Source organism: Eucalyptus grandis, chromosome 8 (genome assembly GCF_016545825.1).
Source record: "Eucalyptus grandis isolate ANBG69807.140 chromosome 8, ASM1654582v1, whole genome shotgun sequence".
Lineage (NCBI taxonomy): Eukaryota > Viridiplantae > Streptophyta > Magnoliopsida > Myrtales > Myrtaceae > Eucalyptus > Eucalyptus grandis.
Genome location: NC_052619.1, coordinates 5710505 through 5732605, shown reverse-complemented (window position 1 = coordinate 5732605; position 22101 = coordinate 5710505). Strand labels below are relative to the sequence as shown.

Sequence of the window (22101 nt, the reverse complement as noted above, 5' to 3'; positions counted from 1 at the left end):
CTGATAAATTATGAAGTAATTCTGTTAAAGGTAATGAAAATAAACTAGCATCCTCCAAGATTAGCAAGCTAATCAGCTGCCAACAATGATTTTAAAATCAATTGAATATTGATCCTACGATATTCGAGTTATTTGACGAAGTTGATTTCCCACCATGATCAATAAAACGAACAACCCAATCAACCCCTTCATTTCTAAATAAATTCTTGCCCTAAAAATTTCGAGTCATTTTTAAAGATTCGACTAACTGTATAACCATCCAAAAGAGGGAATATCTCATCTGATCAAAATTGAAAAAGTGCATGATTCATATGATATTATAATATTCTTTTGTGTATGACTAAATTACTTGTCCTAATTTCAAACGAAAGGCAAAATTGTCAAAAAAAGTCATATATAGATTACTTCAATTATGACAAAAGTTCAATCGACCCGATTGTCCTCTTCTCTTTCTTTCTTTATTTTTTCCTTGAAAGTCATTCTCTTGATGCATAAACAATTTCTCAATAGATGAATATTTTTTTTGTCGTAATTAGCATAAGATATATATATATATAAATATATAAAGCGAAGATTGCATAATGAGGAGAAAGATGCGCATCCCAATTTCTTTATAATTTTTTTTTTCTAGGGAGCAGCATCGTGGGAGCCACGCGCTGGAGGCGAAAGAGGAGGGGAAGAAGCAAAATCGGCAAGATCCTCGTCCATTTACTATTAACAGGTACATCACCGCCCCTCTCTGACTCCTCCCCCGTCACTTCTTGTACTTTTTCGCAAGAATATTAGATGGAATCATTCCCCAGATGGTACTAAAAAAAAAAAAAAGGACGTTTATTTTGTGGAAATTAGAAAATTTTAAAAATATTTTTTAAAATTAATTTCCTATATTACTTACAAATATAAATTAACAAAAAATATTTTCATTATTAAATATAAATTATCGTCGATGATAATAGTATTTTTTTATCATATTATTATTTTAAATGATATACGTAATTATTTTTAAAAATATATTTTTTCAAATTATTCATTTTTCAATGAAATTATAGAGTTAAAATTCACTCAACATTCTTTATCATAAAGATTCGAAATGACTTTCGACAACCATAAATGTTGAGAAAAGAGATAATACCAAAATTAGATTGCAAGGACAAAATGGTTGAGGTGCGATCCATGGACCGCATCCTTCAATCAACCGTAAAAGATGTCATAATCACGCACTCAATAATCAATGTGCATAGCCACAAGATTTGATAGGTCTCATACATGTGAGTTATTGCGATCAAAGCTCATTGTTTACAACCGAACGTAGCCAAGAATGGTGGAGATGGTAAAATTTACGTTTTTGAAAACAATTTTTATTTAGAAATGGTTTCTTAATTTTTATTCTCAGGACGAGTTTCTAAGAAGAGAAAGGTGTTTGACAAATGCATAAATTTTTATTTTCGCAATAAAAAGAAATACGTAAATACAATCTAAAAATTTCTATTTCCAATTTTTCTTTCATTTTCCGTGGATTTATCTCAATTTTCTAACCTTTCTCACTTAGGCGGCCAACGATTAAGGGAGAAAAATAGAAATTTCCAAAATAATAATATTTATCCGAAGGAGAGCTCTCTCTCTCTCTCTCTCTCCCTCTCTCTGCAAATATAAATAGCGTCGTCCTCATCGCCATCTCCTTCCATTTCCATCTTCTGCACGCAAATCCTGCACCAGCCGAAGGTATCCTAGAGAGAGAAAGAAGAGAGAGAGAGAGAGAGAGAGAGAGAGAGAGAGAGAGAGAGAGATGGAGAAGGCGATCGAGAGGCAGCGAGTTCTCCTCCAGCACCTGCGACCTTCCTCCTCCTCCTCTTCCGTCCATGGCGATGCATCTTCGCTCTCCGTGAGTCGCTGAACTCTCTGTTTTTTTTTTTTTTTTCTTTTCGTTTGGAATTTCGCTCGTTCGATTGCGGAATTCGAGTTCTTCCCGCGCTCCCGTTCGATCCGATCGCGAGCGGCGCGAGGTTTTGTCCGCTGTGCGGTTTGCTCTGAATCGGTCGGCCTCGGTCGAATCGCCGGATTTCGTGATTTGCGCCGGCCTCCAGCTCGGTCGTCGGCGTCGTCCTCTAGTTCCGCTTGGAATTCGCGATTTCGTTGCTTTCCTTTGCTTTGTGTTGTGTTTTTTTTTTTTTTTTTTAGAAGGCTGATCCTTTGAGCTCTGCTGCGCTTGTGTTGCTTTACCGGTGTTGCTAGCTCGTAAAGCGAGCGAGCTTTTTGACTTTACCGTTTGGGTGTCGGTGATTGTGCGAAATTCAAGACGAAGGTCGAATTTTGAGGTGTAGATCGGTTCGCTTGTAGTATCTCATTCTTGCTTGCTCCGTCGTTATGCATCTATTTGGCTTATCTTGCCGGATAAGTAAGGCCTGCATATGTCGAAAATATGATGCTGTCTATCATAGTAATTTTATTTTTGGTTATTCGACTGTGATTGTTATTATGTTTCTTCTTGTTAGCGTCCTTAAGATTTTTCTGACTTTTTTGGGTTTTGTGATTGGAATGTAGGCATCTATATGTGCGGCAGGTGATAGCGCTGCATATCAAAGATCCGGTAGCTTTGGGGACGACATAGTGATAGTAGCGTAAGTATTGTTGTTTTTAACTGTTGCAAGTTGGGGTCTGTTTTTGTGTATGTGCTCATTGCTGACGGTGACCTGTAATTCTTCTACAGTGCGTATAGGACAGCACTCTGCAAATCGAAGCGCGGTGGCTTCAAGGACACGTACCCGGATGATCTGCTTGCACCTGTTCTGAGGGTAAGTCATTTCCCCTGGCTCATGTGATTGCTCGGCTTATTTTGGAGACACATGAATGTATCGTGGAAGGTACACTTTCAAGAACCCCTAGTTTGAATGGATGGTGATTGTTCTCTCATTTAAATGGGAATTTAGATCTCAATTGATCCTCTATAATGTGACAAACAATGTCAAGGAAGATCCAAACAGCTGAAATTCTTTCCAGAAAAATTTGGTTGCCAACCATGTTTCAATTTTTAAAGTGCTATGGTCTTTGCTGTTAATTAATCACTCTTAAACTGAGAGTATTCATGCCTTATTTGAAACTCATAAATTGAATATTTGAAAACTGTCACCGGTGCAGGCATTGATTGATAAAACAAAGATAAATCCAAGTGAAGTTGGAGATATTGTTGTGGGCACAGTACTGGCACCTGGTTCACAAAGAGCAAGTGAATGCAGAATGGCTGCATTCTATGCCGGTTTCCCTGGTAATTTTTGTTAAATGCATCTTTGGTTTATGGTTTATGGGGTTGGTGTTGCGATCTTCATTGTCAATTGTTCTTTTTTTCATTTATCGTTAGCTTTTTTAGTTGACTTTTTCCTTGTTGGTTGAACGGCTTAGAAACTGTGCCAATTAGAACTGTCAACAGACAATGTTCATCTGGGCTTCAAGCAGTTGCTGATGTAGCTGCAGCTATAAAAGCAGGATTTTATGACATCGGTATGTTGGACATGCCTTACGAGAAACTTGTGTTTGTTGTGGCTGTTGTGATCATGATTTATCATACACCCTTTTTTACAGGCATTGGAGCTGGGCTTGAATCTATGACAGTCAATCCAATGGCTTGGGAAGGATCAGTCAACCCAAAGGTACTCTCTCTCTCTCTCTCTCTCATGTGTCCGCATGTGCGATGCCACTCGCACAGACAAATGTGTGCATGTGCATGGGCATGGCCACAAAGCATGTGTGGTCCAATATGCTGAACTGTGTTATGCTCTAAAGTTCAGTTTCACGGATTAGTTCTTTGGGCTCATTCTCTTCTGAAATGACACCAGGTCAAGAGCTTTGCTCAAGCTCAAAATTGCCTGCTGCCGATGGGTGTAACTTCTGAAAATGTCGCACACCGTTTTGGCGTGACAAGGCAGGAGCAAGATCAAGCTGCTGTGAGTACAAAAATTGACATCTACAGCTAATGTTGCTATGCATCAATGATTCGTTTACATTTTCACGGGCTTTGTGTACAGGTTGAGTCTCACAGGAAGGCTGCTGCTGCTACAGCTGCTGGCAGATTTAAAGACGAAATAATCCCGGTAGCTACCAAGGTAATATCAATTGATTGTTGATATTCCTCTGCAAGCTTTGGACATGCCCACATCAGCCTCTGACACTTACTCTTCCAGATTGTTGACCCAAAAACTGGTGATGAGAAACCTGTAACCATAGCAGTGGATGATGGTATTCGGCCTAGCGCAACATTGTCAGATCTGGCTAAGCTGAAGCCCGTGTTCAAGAAAGATGGTTGTACAACTGCTGGTAATAAATGATAAAGTGTTGAAGACATGTGGAACAATACTCTGTCGTGGTTTAGCACTTATTTTTATTTTTTTGTGGTCATATAGGTAATTCAAGCCAGGTGAGTGATGGTGCTGGAGCTGTTCTCCTCATGAAGAGAAGTCTTGCAATGGAGAAAGGCCTACCTATTCTTGGTGTCTTCAGGTATACTGTTGCAGTATGCTTGGTCTGACTAAATCCTGTGGGCGTCTTGTGTGCTCAAGAGAAGGACTTGTATGAAGACATTAGGAAAGGTTTCTTAAAATATACCCAATTCTCTTCATCGTTATGCAGGACTTTTGCTGCTGTTGGTGTGGATCCTGCTATCATGGGTGTTGGGCCTGCTGTTGCAATCCCAGCTGCAGTTAAAGCTGCTGGTCTTGAACTGGATGACATTGATCTTTTTGAGATAAATGAGGTAAGTGATGGTCTCTAATATTGGTTTTTCATTCAAGCCACAAGATATCTCAAACATGGCTGTGCCTTCAGGCTTTTGCATCTCAGTTTGTCTACTGTCGGAACAAGCTGGGTCTTGAGCCAGAAAAGGTCAATGTCAATGGAGGAGCAATGGCCATGGGACATCCTTTGGGTGCAACTGGTAATTCCTTCTGATTTTAATGTTGCATTGGTTTTGACTTTTACGAGATCTTTTACTTGTCACTATTCAGTAGATCAAGGAAAAACTATTTTTAATCTAAAACCAATAGTAGACTGATTATGATGCATTTCATGGAATTGTCCGTGACTGACCGAAAGTCCTGCTTGTTGTAATGGTATGACTCTGTAACTGATTATGCAGGGCTACGCAAAGATTTTAATCATCCATCTTAAACATCTTTATACAATCTGTTTGCCATGGAATTAGGGTGAGTAAAGCTAAATGCCTGCTAGGTGGAGGTTTGATGACTAACTAGCAACAGTTTAATGAAATGTCAGTGACTAACCTAATGGCTTTCTGCTTGGAAAGTTACAGCACAAAGTTTCGGTCACTCTGGCAATGATTTTTCAGAGAATTTGTTTGGGTCATTTAAACTGGAAGAATGAAAGGATTTAGGAACCAAATCCACAAATGAGGAGAAACCGCTTTCTATTAAACCCTATATATGGAGAATACTGATTGATTGGGTAAATAGAATCTCGGTGTCATTAGAGACTAGAGAAAATTGATTGTATGGCGGCAATCCACTTGCATCTGCAGATTTTAGTGCCTTCTGATATGTTCTTAATTGTAATGAAAACTCTCAAGACCGCCAGGCATATGTTTTTCTGAGTACATTTACCACTGTCTCAGGGGCACGTTGTGTTGCTACTCTGTTGCACGAGATGAAACGCCGTGGCAAAGATTGCCGGTTCGGTGTGATATCAATGTGTATAGGTACACTCTCTCTCTCTCTCTCTCTCTCTCTCTCTCTCTCTCTCTCTCTCTCTCTCTCTCTCTCTCTAAGCATGTGCATGAAGCTGAATATAATTTTTTTTTTGACATGCAGGCACCGGGATGGGTGCTGCAGCTGTACTGGAAAGAGGTGACTCGGTTGATGACCTTTCCAATGCCAGGAAAGTGGGAACCAACAGTCTTTTGTCCAAGGATGCTCGATAGAGGTTTGATATGAGCTTTGCATTTTCATCTCCTCTTTGCCATTTCAGCCAATAATGTCGTATTCAAGTATTCACAAATTTAGTCAGGGCATTGTAATAAGACGTGCATCATTTAAATGACGAAAGTCAAATGCAAATTCAGTGGTTACGCAAGACAATCCTTTTATATTCCACCCCCTTATGCCTCCGGGGATCTTTGTTATACTACATCTTTACACGTTTGATATTTTCCTTTCATTTCTGTCCCAAGACCGTAGAATTGGATAACGTGATTGTGATGGGGTTATGAGGCACGGCTTCACGTACATTCATTTGTAATGGGCATACAAAACAGAGTTTGCCCTAGCACTTGAGCGTTCATTTTCTTTGCATGCTACAATGACGAATGCGGTGCATGAATACGTAACTTCTCACGCAAGGAAATGGTGGGGGATGCAAAAATAGGCATTCCTCTAGTTCGTTGTCTCTTGCCGTCTTGGCCATCGCGTATTCGAAATATGCAGCCACCGCAGCTTAAATTAGATACATTTTAAAGCGTATCTCTCGGCCGCGTGATAAAAGGTGATAGAGAACAAAGTACGTGAAGAGTAGACGACGCGGAGGCGAAGAAAATACAGCAAGAGAATCATACTAAACTGGCACGCGCCGAACAAGTGCATGGATGGCGGTATTACCTGGGAGCACCATGCGAGAGCGTACATCCGCAAATCAGGCAGCTTCAAGAAAAAATTGCTAAGAAAGTCTTGAATCAATTATATTTATGCCATTTCAATCGTGATTAGCGTACATCCGCAAATCAGGCAGCTTCAAGAAAAAATTGCCAAGAAAGTCTTAAATCAATTATATTTATGCCAATTCAATTGTGATTAGTGCAACGTAGAATGGTCAGTATTAATGTAAACAATTTTCATAATTTTTATTAAAATTTTCTGCACTTTTTTACAATTTTAGTTCGGTGAGAGTTGCATACTCACCTTTGTCGGTCATTGGCAGCAGCCACGAAGCCCTCATTGGTAGTGGGTGAGGGCCTTGGTCCTTACCTAAATGGCCATTGGGCAAGGGTCAGGACCCTTGCCTGCGGCCGGCAAGTTTGGGTGAGGACTGCAACCCTCGCTTAGTGCTCAATAAGAGTCGACCGGCCTCGTCAACCTCCAAAAGAAAAAAAAAAAAAAAAAAAAAAGAAAAAGAAAAGGAATTGAAAAAAAAAAAAGTCAGCAATTATTGTAGAAAAATTATAAAAATTATCTATGTTGCGTAGGATTGCTTTGATGTCCATATTAACATGTTTTGATCAAAATTGATGGGAATGATTAAATTGACAAATCGTCAAGAAATTTAGGACTAAATTGAAAAATTCATAAGAACAATATATTGACATTTTTGGTAATTTCCTAGACAATTTTGAGTGTTCATGTGATTGATTTGAGGGAAAATTCCAAATGAGGACTTGAGTGACCTTATTTTCTCAAATAGGGATTTGAAGTAGACATTATTTTGAATAAGGACTTGAAGTGCTCGTATCAATATCAATTTTGATAAAGAGGCTAGAGTGTTATGGCTATTTCAAATAAGGGTTTAGCCTTGCTACTGGCAAAAAAATTTGATTGATTAGGGAAGTCCAAATACAACTTAAATTAGATTAGATTATAAATTAAAAAAATTAAAGAGAAAACACAAGGGACTGCTAGGCTGACTAGTGACCCTTGTGCAGATTGGGTGAGGGTGGGCAATCCTCACCTAGATTTGGGAGAGGGTCGCCGCTCTCTCCCACCTCTAGCAAGGGCTAGTAGCCCTAGGGTCACTAGCCCTCCCCAGGCATTGGCAACCCTGTCAGCCTTCATCATCGCCCTCAATGAGGTATCGGCCACCGTCCCGTTTGTGTTTTCTTTTTTCTTTTTACTTTTTTGAAAAGAAAAAACATTAGAAAAAAAAAAGAGAGAAAAAGAAGTTTTAAAAGGATAAAATTACCCTCCACATTTGGTTAGTCCAAGCCCTTCTTAATCTAATATATATACATTTCATACATTTATTTTAAATAAAGTCCACTTTAAGTCTTTATTTAAGAAAATATAGATATTTCAAGTCATTATTTAAGACTTTCCTTTGATTTGATATACCATTGGGTTCCTGCAAGCCTCAAGACAACCTCTCGACATCAATCCCCAAAAAGTAGAGGCAAAGATGAGTGATCAGTTGACCCAACGGACAGAATTTATCGGCATTAAATGATCGAGAAAACCTAGCAATGGAAACGAACAGTTCTTACCAGTCAATGGAGCCAAAGTAATTTTGTACTTCCACAAGGAAAGAACAGAGTACTGCCCTTTGCGTCTTTTTCGATTTAAAGCATAAACTTCGCACCCACCCTTTTGTGACATGCTCATCTAAAGATGCCTCGACCCACGATTGATCTCTAGATTTAGAAGCCAACACGTGGGAACCTTTTCCTCTTTCTTTTCTAATTGCCCGGAACAAGGACAAAATCTCCCTGACGAGTAAGGGACGCCCATATCTTGACAGTCCTTTTTCCCTGCAGATAACTGCAAAAGCATCCGCATTGTCTTGTCGTGCTGCGGTGCCGATTTACCGAAATTACATTGGGGCTCAATTGGATAGAAAATCACAAAACTATCTTAATTGCGAACTCCTTCCTGCTCATATCATAGGACTGTAACAATCTCAAAACAGCTCCACCAATGCTCCATCTAATTAATTTCGATTTACATATCACTGACCCTCAAGGATCGCCAAGAAAAGGGCTGCTCATACACAAAATAGATACCTTCGCCACATGGGCCACAAAAAGATGCCTGCACCACAAAAGTACAAAAGCAAGCTTCATTTTGGTACAAACCCACAATTACTTGGGCAGCCAGGTCATCAATACAACCCCATACGAAGAGCCAATTTATCCAGACTCCCGAGTAGGAATCCATGGGAAGCCAATTTGCAAGAGATTGTACCATAAGAACTGGGTGTGCTTCAATTAGATCAACCTACAGGCAACAAGAAAGACTATCTTATATCCGCTACAAGTCTAGAAAATAACAAATGAGGCCATATAATTCTCACTCACAGCCTATATAGTAAGCTTTATGCAACTGTTAGTAAACTTGAGATAGTAAAGTATAAGCGGGGAAAAGTAATCCATCATTACCATCAAATAGAGTCTTTAGTTTTGCATAACCAGCTGCACTATAATTATTGCCTTCTACAGTTCCAAGGCAAGTCATGTTATTGATGACTTACAGACAGGGCAAGACGTACTTCTGCGGAGCCAGGGATCAATACACTGCCAAATGAAGTAAAAAAGTTGTCAGACATGTTACAACTCTCTCAAAAAGAAATCTATGTCACAATTGAATAAAGCACTTACATCTTTATGAAATTTGTGCAAGCAAGGGAGGTGCCGTATTGTATCCCCAATTGTGGGTGTGTCCAGACATATTGCGCAGGCTTCTTCAAAGACATCGGACTGCCAGAAACATAAATAAGAAACTGATTAACAAATGGCATATAATACTTCAGGCAAAGATGCTATCCCACCCCCAAGATGCCCCTCCTAACAAATTATAGATAGAACAACATGGGCAGAGGGAAAAAAAAAATAACAATAACAATTTCCCTGTATGTAAAAATACTCACCTGCACTTTCGACTCCGGCAAACTATTAATCTGATTATCAGAGGTGCCAACATTGCGGTTATTCTCATCAAGTGCCAGCAGCATTTCATAGTCATTTCTGCATAACAACAAAGGACCCCATAGTTATTATCACGTGCTTTATAACATAGTTTTCTGGTCCAAGCCAAAGCCAGAATCATGTACGATGTTACCATCTGAACCCTTAGAAAGAATGAAAATCAGTTTTAGATAACAAATGAAGATACAAAGAAAGTTAAATGATCACAAATTCCTCAGAACACGTCATTAGACTCTTTAAAAAGCAATATCATGCCAATTTGGGCAAGTGAAATGAAAAATTCAATTCGAAAGTTTATGGGGTACATCTTTCTGAGATGTGATCACAAGGTACATGATGGTCATTGAATATGCCCAACTACAAGGTGCATGTCCAGTGCAGGCTGCTAATTCCTTCCATGGCATCAAGAAAAGCTCAGATTTTTTTCGTTTTTGGTCACAAGGAAGAGCTCAGATGAAAGGCCTTTGGTTCAGCATTTGAAATGCTTATTTGGGCTCTAAAAGGGTTTGGCCAAATGCTGTGGTGTTTGGTTCATTTTTTTGAGGACTTTGGGGAGATGCAATTGCATCTCCCTTGGAGTTGAAAGGCCTTTGGGGGAATGGAGGGGAGAGGTCCATTGGGTAGTTGCATTTTCGGAACGCAACTTCCACTGTTCATCTTCACCGGAGAGAAGCCGATCGGAGGCTGATGAACACCGGCCAAGGGGTTGCGTGCGCTGGCAACCGCCGGCCAAGGGTCGCCCGACCCCGGCGACCGCCGTCACCTGGATTGCGCGACCTCAGGCAAAGGCCGCTGGGCTGCCTGGGTCGCATGACCCAGGCGGCCAGATCTAGCCATCTGGCCGTCAGATCCGACGGTCCGGTGGCCGGACTTCAAAAAAGAAAATAGAAATTTTTTTGTTTTTTTTAATTTAATAAAAATCATTTACAAATGCAAATTTTACCAAACGATATTTGCATTTCGGAAAACCCCATTCACCCAAAGATATTTGCATTTTGGCAAATGCATTCCCCAAAAGCCAAACCAAACGGGGCCCTAACTCAAATCGAGCATATAGCAACCCTTATCCCCAGCTCCCAAATCTAATTAACCAAACTCACAAATTCAACTCTAGATACATAACACCCTCCAAGCTCATCAACTGTTGAGTTAAATATATGGGCATTACAGCAGTTTGCTACATGCTTTCAACATAGAATTTGGCAATTTACATGAGTTCACCTAGCTAATACTTTTTAACATTCCTGTAACCATAGATATCTAGAAGAACAAGAAAAAATCTGTCTTAAAAAAAAGGGATACACTCTTTTATCTGTATTATCATTCATAGTAATATTTTTGACAAGAACGGAAGGTCAGTCAGAAGAAAGACAAATGTTCATGTTGCTGACTGCCAGATACATAATAAATACAAATTTAAATTTTTTTTAGCAATTGATGACCAATATATACTGCTTTATTCCTAAATCAACACATAGACTAAGCACAAACACCAATGCAAAGAACTGCACCACTACGATTTCTTAAGAAAGACAACTGGCTTTATTGTGTCTCAAATTTCATCCGTCACTTTAAGAAACTTTCTATTTCTGTCTTCAACAAAAAAAACTTTAGGAGAATTTTCACATCACTTTAGTCAAACAAAATTGTCTTCTAGGTGAAAAAGATCAATTTTTTCTACAATACTAGTCACAGAAAGAAACCAAGTTCAGGCAGCACACACGATAGTATGAAAATAACCTGATGCACAGCATTTAACACAAGCAACAGCGAAGGCCAGGGTTCAACCTAAGTATCCAATCTTGATTAAGTAAGCACTTGAATAAAATGTGATGTTCAGTCAAAACCACAAATAACCAATCTAAAGACTGAGATGCTGAAGATACACAAAAAATCAATCGCCGGCTTCAAATAACAAATAGCATGAAAGTCCAGGTCAGCGGATAGATAGATAGTGATCTTACTCATTAAAATCACGCTGAGTTTGATAAATGCTACCGGACAATCCTATGTCACTGACGTCTCCCAATGCAGTTTCCAGTGCTTCCAATATATCCATCCTCTGCAACACAAAGGCCAATTTTCAATTAGCTGTGACAAGCTCAGCCTATGTAAAACAGCCAGCAGGAAAACATAACCAGATCACAAACCAGATAAAAGAACCTCTTCCAAAGAAATGAACTAATCGTGCCATCAGAATTTGCAGTGCAACCAACACGAAGTGACAGATTCAATAAAAGAAAAGGAAGTGAAAAGAACAGATACCAAAGACATAAATCAAATATCCCCCATCCCATGACTTTCACATCATATTTATGTCTTTCAACAAACCAACAACCCAAAGCGAAACCCAATTGACATTGTGAGTAACAATATGATTTAGCAATGGGAAATGAAAACCATTAGAGCCAGTAAAGTATTCATGTCTAAGGTTTGCTTCCTGACTTTCCTAAGGGAGGTTCAAAAGGTTTGGATTGCTTTTCTTTCAGAAGTTGTGTTTGGCTTGGTTTAGTTCAGTAATTGATAGAGATTCCCACTAGTATGGGAAGGCTACTCTATTCATCACACGTCATTCTCAGAAGTAACAAATTTATCTAAGCATCAGATGTATCTTCATAGAATCAAATGTAACTTCATACAAGGGAAGATACAAGAAAAGAAACCTGAAAAATAAATAAAGACACACAGGAGATACCATGTCGAGATCCATATTTAATGGAAAATGAAGAGTCCTCTCGCCAGATACAAATGAGGAGGGTGATTGAGAAATGGTCCTCCTAGACTGCTGAAGTCTTGCACGTACAGGAACTCGTGCCTCTGTACCTCTCCTATTTGAAAGGTTCTGAAAAGACCGTGGCAGGGGTTGCCTTCGTGAACGTGTTTGGAATGAATTTCCCTGCATTGACGTACATGAAACAAAAAAAAATGATCTTTACTGAGCATCAACATTTCATTGAAAAGTAGATGTAAATCTACAAATTAAAAGATCATATGAATTGCTAGATCAACACGTTGTTTAATCCATTTCAGATAATTTTGTCCAACTCAACAAGCTTGAATAAGCTCAGGATTCTCAAAACTTAGCCATTTCTTAGGATGAACATTTCGCTTAATAAGCTTAAGTATACTTTGGTTTAAGGGAAAAAAGATAACTGCTATAAATAAAGGGCACCCTAAACCAGAGATCATATCAGCAATCTACATAGAGCCAATAGCCCTCAGGTAAAGCATGCATTGGATAGGTCAATATCAGGAGAGCCAATCTCCTGAGATAAAGTTATTCCTTACACACCAAATAGATAGCAATGCAAGAGCTCTTTTCATGAAAGAAGAATTGGAAATGCAACTCCGAGGCATTAAGTCAAAAGAAGCTCCATGAGAAATTAATTATTCTCAACTCACTGAGGTAACTCTCAAATTGACTTAGCTCCACCAAGCACTAAAATAAAAATCTTCATGCATATAGCAGAAGCTAAGCATCTGATCAAGTGTAAGTTTTAGAAAACCAAGAGTCACGGGAAAGACCATAGTTGGCATTTAAATTGAGGAGAAAAATAAAGCTACCACATACTTTTTCCTCTTCTTTGGAAAAAAAAGAGGTCTCCACACCTTTACTGGTACAATCATAACCGATCAAGCTGATTTGACTTATCTGAAAATTTCTAAGCATAGCTTTACTTTTTGGCTTGCTGTACACAATAGACTATCAAAATGATCAAGTGAAAGCTTGATACTAGGCCTTTCTGTGTTTTGTCAGTTAAGTGATGAAAACAGAGATCATCTTTTCTTTGGTTGTGATTTGTCAAAGCAAGTTTAAGAGTTTAAGAGAGTAGCAGGCTGGAATCAGGAGTTTGATTGGGTTGCAGAACATCTTAAAGGGAAAGCTTTGCCTACCTTAATACTTACACTAGCCTGCTGTGCCAATCTCTATCATATATGGGTGCAACAAATAAAAGAATTCACAATGTAACATTGTAATATAAATACAATCTTTTAGTCGACTGTGTGTGATGCAAACAGATTGTCATCCAACGATATTGGAATGATTACATATATGAGATCTTTGGTTGTTAAACGTATAGTGAAAGGGGAACTATGGCTGATGTAAGGTGTTCATAGTTTGTCATATTGCAGGAAGCAATCCACCCTGCCTTTTGGATGAATGATTTTCTTGCTTACCCCCCAAAGGAAAAAAGAATGGCACCTCTACTTAAATGAGCAACGAATGATTACACTTACATGACCAGTTCGACGATGACTTCTAACAGAAGTAGATGAATTTCCACCTACATTCTCCTCCTGCTGTAGTAATCTAGCCAGGTATTCATCCATCTGCTCAAATGCCGGCAAACAACAAAATTGGCAAACAATTCATAAGCCAAACACATACATGCTACAATCTCAACATTAAACAAAACAATACTACAACCTCCCCATTTCCAAGCATCGGTGAATCGTTGTATAGTTGTTCTTGAAGTTCACGAGCCAACATCTCGTCTGCTTCCAGTTGTCTCAACCTAGAATCTGATTCAAAACTACTGAGAGTATCTAGAATAGGTGTACCAGATTGACCAATTCCAGGTGACGTGTCATCAATTTCAATAACTGAAGAAGAAGCCCCTTGATGTTGATGCCTAAGTTGTCTAGCAGATGATGGATTTCTAGAATACCTGGGTGAGACCAGGTTGATAACATCTGAGTTATTAGAAACTGATCTGTTGCGAGAATTGCCATTCCCAAAAGATACTTCCTTATTGTTTTGTCTTCTAGTGGAAGTTCTTGTAGAATTTGGCCATCCATGTGTTTGGCCTGCCTCAGAAACAATCTCGGAAATTAATTGATGTGTATCCTTGTTTGCAATATTACCACAACTAGTGCTGTTATGAGGATAGCTGCTCGCTCTTCTCCCCACTATATTATCACAATTCTGGAATAAGTTTCCAGCACTATCAGTTCCGCCAGGCAGCAAATCGTCAGTTTCAGAGCCATGGCGTGCTTTCTTAGCATGGGCATGTGTAGTTCTCCATCCACCAAGTCTCTCACATCCTTTGCCCAAATTAACAGGGGTGTCATTGGTTCCCTTATCCTCCCCAAGAATAATAGGTCTCCTGCACAGTGACCAACCATGTGAGTTGACAGTCTGCAAAAAAAAGAGCTGACAAAATGGATGACATCTAATTCGCCCATTGAGACTCTTGGGGTCAATAAGAAAGCGTCGCAAGATCATTGAATCTAAGCTAGACTAGTTCTTCAAATTGATTGCAGCAAAACCTATTCAAATATCAGTCCATGCAACCAAATATGGTCTTCATTCAAAAGAGAATTTTGCATTGCTTGAAACCCAAACACAGAGAAAGAGACGTTTGCCAAAGACACAGGTATGTTTATCAGACCCAACAATTCTTCTTCAGAATGTCTGTGATTGTCAGAGATAAGCAGTCAGTATGAACAAGGCAACGGTTGCAGATTTAGCCCTAACACAAGCATTGAGGAATTTATAGATGTAAATTGTAACTATTTAGGAAGGTAAAATGGTTAAAGAGGTTATGCATAAGGAGACTAGAAAAAATATAATGCAAAGCAAGATTATCATCTAGACAATTAGATATCATTCAAAAGCATTACACATTCAAGTTCCTTAATGGAATTCACATAGCATCTGAACATACTACCTGGTCGAGATATCCAAAAGTTTTGCCTCTTGCTTCTCTGATGTACAAGGATGCATCAATATCCCTTTTCCTTTATTTCTATCACGAGTACTATCTTCAGCATTACTACTCTCTTTTTCAGCTAATTCTTTTTCCTTTGTTGCTATATTAAGTGGAGAGATACAACCATTTCTGACCAACCTTTTCTGTCCAACATATCTTGGAGAAGATACACTTTTAGGAGACTGAGGTACATGTTTTGAAGATTTTTCATGCAAATCCCTTGGCACATCAATTGATTTCTCACCAAACATAATCGAACCAGAATATTTGCATGCACTTTCATCTAGCTTCTCTTTGCCCTTACTGAACCTGTTCAATGTCTGAAAAGAATCAGAACAAGGGTAAGAACGTTCATGATCAGTTTTCATTTCTATTCTTCGAAAGCCATCAGCTAGAAAACCTTCTGAATCACCAAACGGCTCAGCCGATTTAAGAACTCCATTGTGCCCATTGCGTCGAATTGCATTCAAAGAAGCACCTTTTTCTGCATAAGCGAATGACCTAGGACCTCCGATCAAAGCACCCTTCCCTCTCTCCGCATTCTCAGCGCCAGAAGACTGTCTGGACTCAGGTCTAACGTGCCCATTCCCTGCTGCCCTCCTAAACAAGCGACGCTGCGAATCACTCGGATCATCTGACGACGAGTCCCTGACAGAGTCACCGCGGCGACCGGATTCAACGGCGCTCAGAACCCTTTTAGGAGGGCCAATCTGCAATCTCGGGTCCCGACCGGTCCCATTCGCCGCTCGCCCGCCGCCGCCGCCCCCGAGCCAATTCGGGGATTTCTGATTCGAAGAACCCGGCGCAAGCGAGTTCACTCTCGCCTCGATTCCACTCTTGCCACGCCGCGCGGCCAATCTGTCGGGCGTATCGGGAACCTCAGCTGCTCGATGAACGTCCGCATCCAAATCCTCCATAATCCGACACGAGAGGGTCCGGAATCAGCCGCCAACGCCGAACAAGCAGCGAACTTTAGGCAGAGACGGAACTAACGAAGACCTAAAAGCGAAGCACTTCACCGATTGCGACGGGGGGAAAAATCGAAGGAATCTCACACCGAATGCTCGCCGAAAGCGGCGGGGACGCGCGAGAGGGAGACGGACTCACCGTGCGATTGCGCCGGAGCGGGGATCGCGAGGGCCGACGCCGGTCGATCGGGGGGAGGAGGAGGAGGAGGAGGAAGGGGATGGAGAGGGAGACCGACCTACTGAGCCGCCGCCGCCGTCGAAGGTGGTGATGGCCGACGGATGAGGAGGAGGAAGGGACTGTGAGAAACGGAGGGCATAGTAAAACAAAGAAAAAAAATATCTGTTTAACTAAATGTTTCAAAATGGGAAAAAGTACCAACAAAAATAAAAACAAAAATCAAAATTCTAACGTATTTATTCCAATCCAATTTTAAACTTTTTAATTTTATTAATTGAATCTAAAACAATTAACCAACATAGTCTATACCACCAATTTTTTACTGAAAATTGCTGACATGAACGTTGGTCATCCTTTATACAACATGATCGACAATGACATAAATTAAATTTATAATTTATTATCTTTTCAAAATTTTCAAATATTTTGACATTTTATTTTAATTCATTTTTTTTCTTTTATCTTTTATAATCCTAGACTACTAATGACCAACAACCCTGACTTGGTATGGATGAGGGTCACGGTAACCTAGCCCAGCCCTTGCCAGCCAATAAACAAGGGTGTTGTCCCTTGCTTAATCTAGGCGAGGGGTATGGCGAGGGTCTTTGGCCCTTGTAGGAGGCCGACAACTTTTTCGACCCATAGTTGGAAAAAAAAAAGAATATAAAAGAATAAAAAAATAATTATAAAATTATTCATGTTAATGTTAATCATTGCAGGTATGATAGTCAATGTTTATATTATTAATTTCTAGCCAAAATTGACTAGATGAATTGCATTAGCAAATAATCAAAAGATTGAATATTTAATTGGCACAATTGAAATGTTTATGATTGAATTGGCACATACATGATAAGCTTAAGACTTTCTTGGTATCACCTCCATCTCAAGAGTGCCAAATCTTTCTCATTTCCAATTATTGCAATCTAATTCCAACCAAAAAGAAAAATGAATCCAATCAAATCAATTCTCATGTGTAATAAAAACAAATCAATTTTCAAATTAATAATAATTAACAAAAGAATATTGACGAAAATAATCTAATAAAACTTATGATTAACATGACCAAACCATCAGAATTACCGACGCAAATTCCACTTGAGTTCATTCACTAATTTGGCAATCAAGTTGATGAACTTTTCATTTGATCATAGATATAGCAGATTTTAGAATGTTGTGTTGAGCGAAATGTCAATCCTCCAAATATGGTTTTCTTAAATTTTTATCCTATATCTATTGAGTTTTGGTCCTAAGTATGACCTTAAAAAGGCTTTGACTACCGGGAAAGTCCGAATAGAGATCGGGATCCGGGCCTCGAAAAAGATACCGGCCCACAGGGTCCCGCCACACAAACTTCCCAATGAGGAGCCGGGGGACCCCCTCAGAAGGTCGCAATGCCGATCCCGGGTTAAATTCCTGGCAAGGTACAACCTAATGAAGAGGCCCAGCCGGGGAAACTCGGCCGGGTGCGCGCGCGTGTCAATCCTCCAAATATGGTTCTCTTAAATTTTTATCCTATATCTATTGAGTTTGCTATCTTTGTCGATTTGATCAAGCAAATTATTTTATCATGCGCATTTGCTAATATTGCAAATTGGCAATGTGCATCGTTGCCATGTGTGAAAATATTAACATGTAGATATTTAACATAGCCACCCTCGCTAGACATAGGTAGGCTTCCGCCCCTATCGTCCTCCCAAACATATGCTCAAACAAAAGGATGAGTGAGTTGTCATGTGTCACAAATCCTCTGTGGGTCTCCTGATCCGGGCTTATCCCGTGTCAACGTAGTCTAGGGTTATTATAAACTTTTCATAAATTTCTTACCGTTCGTACTACTTATATGGTGTCATTTCAAGAACCTGTAATGTCTCCTCGAGTTAAAAATAAAAATATCTTTAAGGTTATTTGTAGGAATTCAACTACTCAAACTCTCGTATCTCGATAGACCTTTAGGGTGTGTGTGTTTTTTTTTTTTTTGGTAAGTAAGAAGTAATAAAAATATAAAAAGGGGGGGGCAAAAAAACAAAGAACCGGCTTCAAAGACTCGCACTCAAAAGAACAATCTCAAAAGAGTGAAAGGAAGCCGGGCAAAGGCCAAGCGGCCAAAAGACGACAAAAGAAAAACAACACACACTAAGACCATGAACCGGCTACACATCAAAAGATAGCAGGGTCCAATTCCCAGGAGCGTTGTAATCTTCTGTTTCTTGGGGAATCCTCCACATTTTTGAAGGTTCATGCTTTATCTTTGACCACCTTCATGAGATGCATCTTCATAGAAGAAGTAGAAATCTGCGCACCCCTGAAGAGGATGTCATTTCTGTTCTTCCACACAATGTGGCATAAAGCACCAAAAGAAAAGCGGGCGATGCAATTATGGAAGTCCTTGCCGGATAGCAAGGCCGAGACCCGATAATTGTTTCCTCCCATGGATTGTTCCTCCAAGGAATACCACACCTAGCCGCCCAAAGGAGGCAACTCCCAAAGTAACCCGACAGCCAAAAAGAGGTGATTAACCGAGTCGGGCACATCATTACAAAAGGGCGAGGTAGCTTCGATCCTACCGTAGGACATGAGGAGGGCCCGAGTAGGTAGTCTCGTTTGGTGATGAGCCACAAATTGAGCTGGTACCGAGGTAGAATGGCATTGTTCCAAATGAAGCCATGCTAAGTGACTCGATCTTTTTTCCATCTAATAAGCTCCCAGGCCGAGGCAACCAAAAACCTACCGGACGAATCCTCCCTCCAACAAAACCAATCCAAGGCATTAGTCAAGGCAGGAAGCGGCGAACCCCAGCTTTCAATCATTGACCTAATCGCCCGACCATCCTCAGCGAAGAGATCAGCAACCCTTGCCTACCTAGATAGGCCGGAGTTATAGATGAGTAAATCTGAAAAGAAGAGGTTCAGTGGACCCCTAGGGTGCCAATTATCAAACCAGAGTGACGTGGTGATTCCATTGCCCATCCTCCAAAGTGGAAGCGGAGCTGAATTCTGTCCTTAGTTGTAGGAGCTTCTTCCCGCCCAAGAACATATAGTCGCTTCTTCACCACCCAAAAATTCCCTCTTTTTAAGAAGGTTGAGTGGATCCATTTGCACCAGAGTAACTCCTTATCTGAAAATAGAATCCATATATGTTTGAGCATAGCCGCCTTGTTGCAGTCTCGCAATCTCCTGATACCAAGACCCCCCTCCACTTTAGGCAGGCAGACATCCTCCCAGGATACTTTGGCACCTCCTCTGCCCAATTGAGGTCCTTTCCAAAGAAATTGTCTAAGGATCCGCTCAATCTTTTCCAGCATAGCTGCAGGTAAAATAAAGACACTCGCCCAGTAGGCCTGTATGGCATGAATGATTGATCTAATTAGTTGAAGACGCCTAGCAACGGAAAGGAACCGATGAGTCCAAGACTCAACGTTTAGGGTGTGTCTGTTTGTGTTTCGTTTAAAAATTATTTCGGGGAACGAAAATAGAAAAAAATTATTTCATTACGGGAAACAATTTTTTATCAAAATTTCTTACATTTTACCAAAAAAAATAATATTTTTATCATAAAAACACGTTTGGTAAACTTATTCTGGAAATTAAAAAAAAATCAAAACATATTTGGTAAATTTGTGTTCTTTTTTGTTTTTTTAATTTTTTAATATTTTTATTTTATTTTTCCTTTTTTTCTTTCTTTTTCTTTTTTTCTTCTTTTGGCTGGTCGCCAACCTCAGCCATGGCCGGCGACCGGTCGATGAGGGCTGGCAGCCTCGCCGGGGGCTGGCGACGCTCCGGCGAGGTTGCTGGCCCTCAATGGCGTTGTCAGCCCTCGATGGCCGATCGCCGATTATAGCCGAGGCCGGCGAATGGCCAAAGAAAAAAAGAAGAAGAAAAGAAAGAAGAGAGAAAATTTGTTTCTCCAAATTGTTTCAGAAACAAGAATCAAGTTTTTTTTGTTTCTTGTTTATTTTCCAATTTTGTTCCCGAGAACCAAAAAATAAATTTGGAATAAAAACGCAAACAAACGAGTTTCTGTTTTTTTTCTGTTCGTGGGAACAAAAAAACAGGATTTATGTTCCTAAGAACCAAAAAAATAGGATTTTTGTTCATAAACAGAAAAAAGAAATACAAACAAACAGCCCCTTAGTGTATGTGCCAAGCCATCACTAAGGGCAAATGAACACGGAGTTGCGTATCAATGGCAAAATCATACGGGCTATGGTTAAGTCAAGTGCAACACACAACTTTGGATTCAATTTCTATGTGTTGCTATCTCAAACACTTGTAATGTCTAGTCGTGCTAGTATGGACAATATATGTAAAGCTCTTGAAAGGGTTCAATTGGTCAAATTATTCTGGACAGAAGAATAGCCCAAGTGCCATAACTTGGCATGGAGGGACACTTAAGTGCCATAACTTCGGAAAGGTACACTTAAGTGCCAATTTCGAAATAAAGTGGAATACTTAAGTGTCACTTCGGTCAAAATCCGGCCAAATGGCTGATGTGGCAATTTTCCGACAAGTTGGGTGTCAAACGGCGTCGTTTTGCACACTGACGTGGCGAGAAAATGCAAAAACGACATCGTTTTGTGTCGATGTGTAAATAATTAATATAAAAATAAATTAAAGTTTTTTTATTTTTTAAGTTTTTTTATAATATTTTAAATGAAATTAAGTTTTAATTTAATTTAATTTAATTTTTATATTAATTATTTACACATCGGACACAAAATGATGTCGTTTTACATTTTCTCGCCACGTCGTGTGCAAAACAACGCCGTTTTGCACCCAACTCGCCGGAAAATTGCCACGTCAAACACTTAAGTGTTCCACTTTACTCAGAAACTGACACTTAAATGTACCTTTCCAAAGTTACGGTACTTAAGTATTCCTCCGTACCAAGTTATGACACTCCAACTGTCACAACCTCAATTATTATGTGCTAATAGTCTTAATGTACACACCATTGATTAATACAACCGAGTAGCATATTTTCTCATGACTCGTTTTAGTTCTTTCTTTATAACGAATGATCCTACGAACTACACATGTGCCCTACCATCGGGACATCTTGCGCTTGATTTTGCCGATGTGCTACTCATGACCGTGAAATAGTGCTTGCTGAACGGTCCTTCTTTTCGGCCAACGGTCCAAATAATAACATTTATAAATCAAGTCTTAAATGCTCTATTATAGTCAATTGAGTCCTAACCTTTTGAAAGGCTGCAATGAAGTCCTAATCTCACGTTTGATGATAATTTGGTTGCCTCAAAATTCCATATCCGAATTTTATCTTCACAAATTTAAGTGCGATTGATGACAGTTGGAGAATGATAAATATCCGAATTTGGTTGATCATTGAATGGTGAACAGGATCTCTATAATCAACTTAGAATATAAACTACAATTTTATGATTCCATTGCCTTTCAATCAAAATTAGCGTAACTAATATGAGGATGCTTGGATGATTAGAAGGACGTTTCAAGGAAAAATGATTAATATTACAAAAAATTCAAAATTGGTACATATTTGCACATTTACTTCAAATTAAGTTGTGTCATAAAAAATCTCAAAGCAATACACCAATGCCACATTAACCCCTATTCATATAACAAAAAATCTCTAATT

At 39.6% G+C, this 22101-nt stretch overlaps 2 protein-coding genes across 3 annotated transcripts; one reads left to right on the top strand and one right to left on the bottom strand.

Annotated features, from left to right (window-relative positions):
- Positions 1–1692: 1692 nt before the first annotated feature.
- LOC104456056 (3-ketoacyl-CoA thiolase 2, peroxisomal) lies at positions 1693–6129 on the top strand. Its single transcript, XM_010070774.3, has 14 exons — positions 1693–1882; positions 2542–2618; positions 2708–2792; positions 3136–3262; positions 3397–3495; positions 3577–3644; positions 3831–3938; positions 4020–4097; positions 4176–4308; positions 4395–4491; positions 4621–4744; positions 4816–4924; positions 5618–5701; positions 5814–6129. Exons 1-14 carry the CDS (start codon positions 1787–1789, stop codon positions 5921–5923), a joined length of 1395 nt encoding a protein of 464 aa, XP_010069076.2. The 5' UTR covers positions 1693–1786; the 3' UTR covers positions 5924–6129.
- A 2422-nt stretch (positions 6130–8551) lies between these two features.
- On the bottom strand, positions 8552–16634 carry LOC104456055. 2 transcript variants are annotated; one of them, XM_010070771.2, is made up of 10 exons: positions 16447–16634; positions 15298–16338; positions 14055–14733; positions 13865–13957; positions 12321–12521; positions 11590–11687; positions 9568–9664; positions 9299–9397; positions 9080–9214; positions 8552–8918 (listed from the first exon to the last, which is right to left on the bottom strand). In XM_010070771.2, exons 2-9 carry the CDS (start codon positions 16254–16256, stop codon positions 9152–9154), a joined length of 2289 nt encoding a protein of 762 aa, XP_010069073.2. In that variant the 5' UTR covers positions 16257–16338; positions 16447–16634; the 3' UTR covers positions 8552–8918; positions 9080–9151. The 2 variants fall into 2 exon arrangements, with proteins under 2 accessions (XP_010069073.2, XP_010069072.2); XM_010070770.2 differs by having other exon boundaries at positions 15298–16634.
- Positions 16635–22101: the final 5467 nt, after the last annotated feature.

What these genes read in the sequence shown, in the direction of transcription:
- LOC104456055 (XM_010070770.2), bottom strand. Translation starts at nt 16,256, where the DNA reads ATGGAGGATTTGGATGCGGACGTTCATCGAGCAGCTGAGGTTCCCGAT. An exon ending in TAAATATGGATCTCGACATG is followed by an intron (nt 11,688 to 12,320) that starts GTATCTCCTGTG and finishes TTTGTGTTGCAG; the next exon opens with AGGATGGATATATTGGAAGC. An exon ending in TGCCGGAGTCGAAAGTGCAG is followed by an intron (nt 9,398 to 9,567) that starts GTGAGTATTTTT and finishes TGTTTCTGGCAG; the next exon opens with TCCGATGTCTTTGAAGAAGC.
- LOC104456056 (XM_010070774.3), top strand. Translation starts at nt 1,787, where the DNA reads ATGGAGAAGGCGATCGAGAGGCAGCGAGTTCTCCTCCAGCACCTGCGA. An exon ending in TGCTTGCACCTGTTCTGAGG is followed by an intron (nt 2,793 to 3,135) that starts GTAAGTCATTTC and finishes TCACCGGTGCAG; the next exon opens with GCATTGATTGATAAAACAAA. An exon ending in AAGGATCAGTCAACCCAAAG is followed by an intron (nt 3,645 to 3,830) that starts GTACTCTCTCTC and finishes AAATGACACCAG; the next exon opens with GTCAAGAGCTTTGCTCAAGC.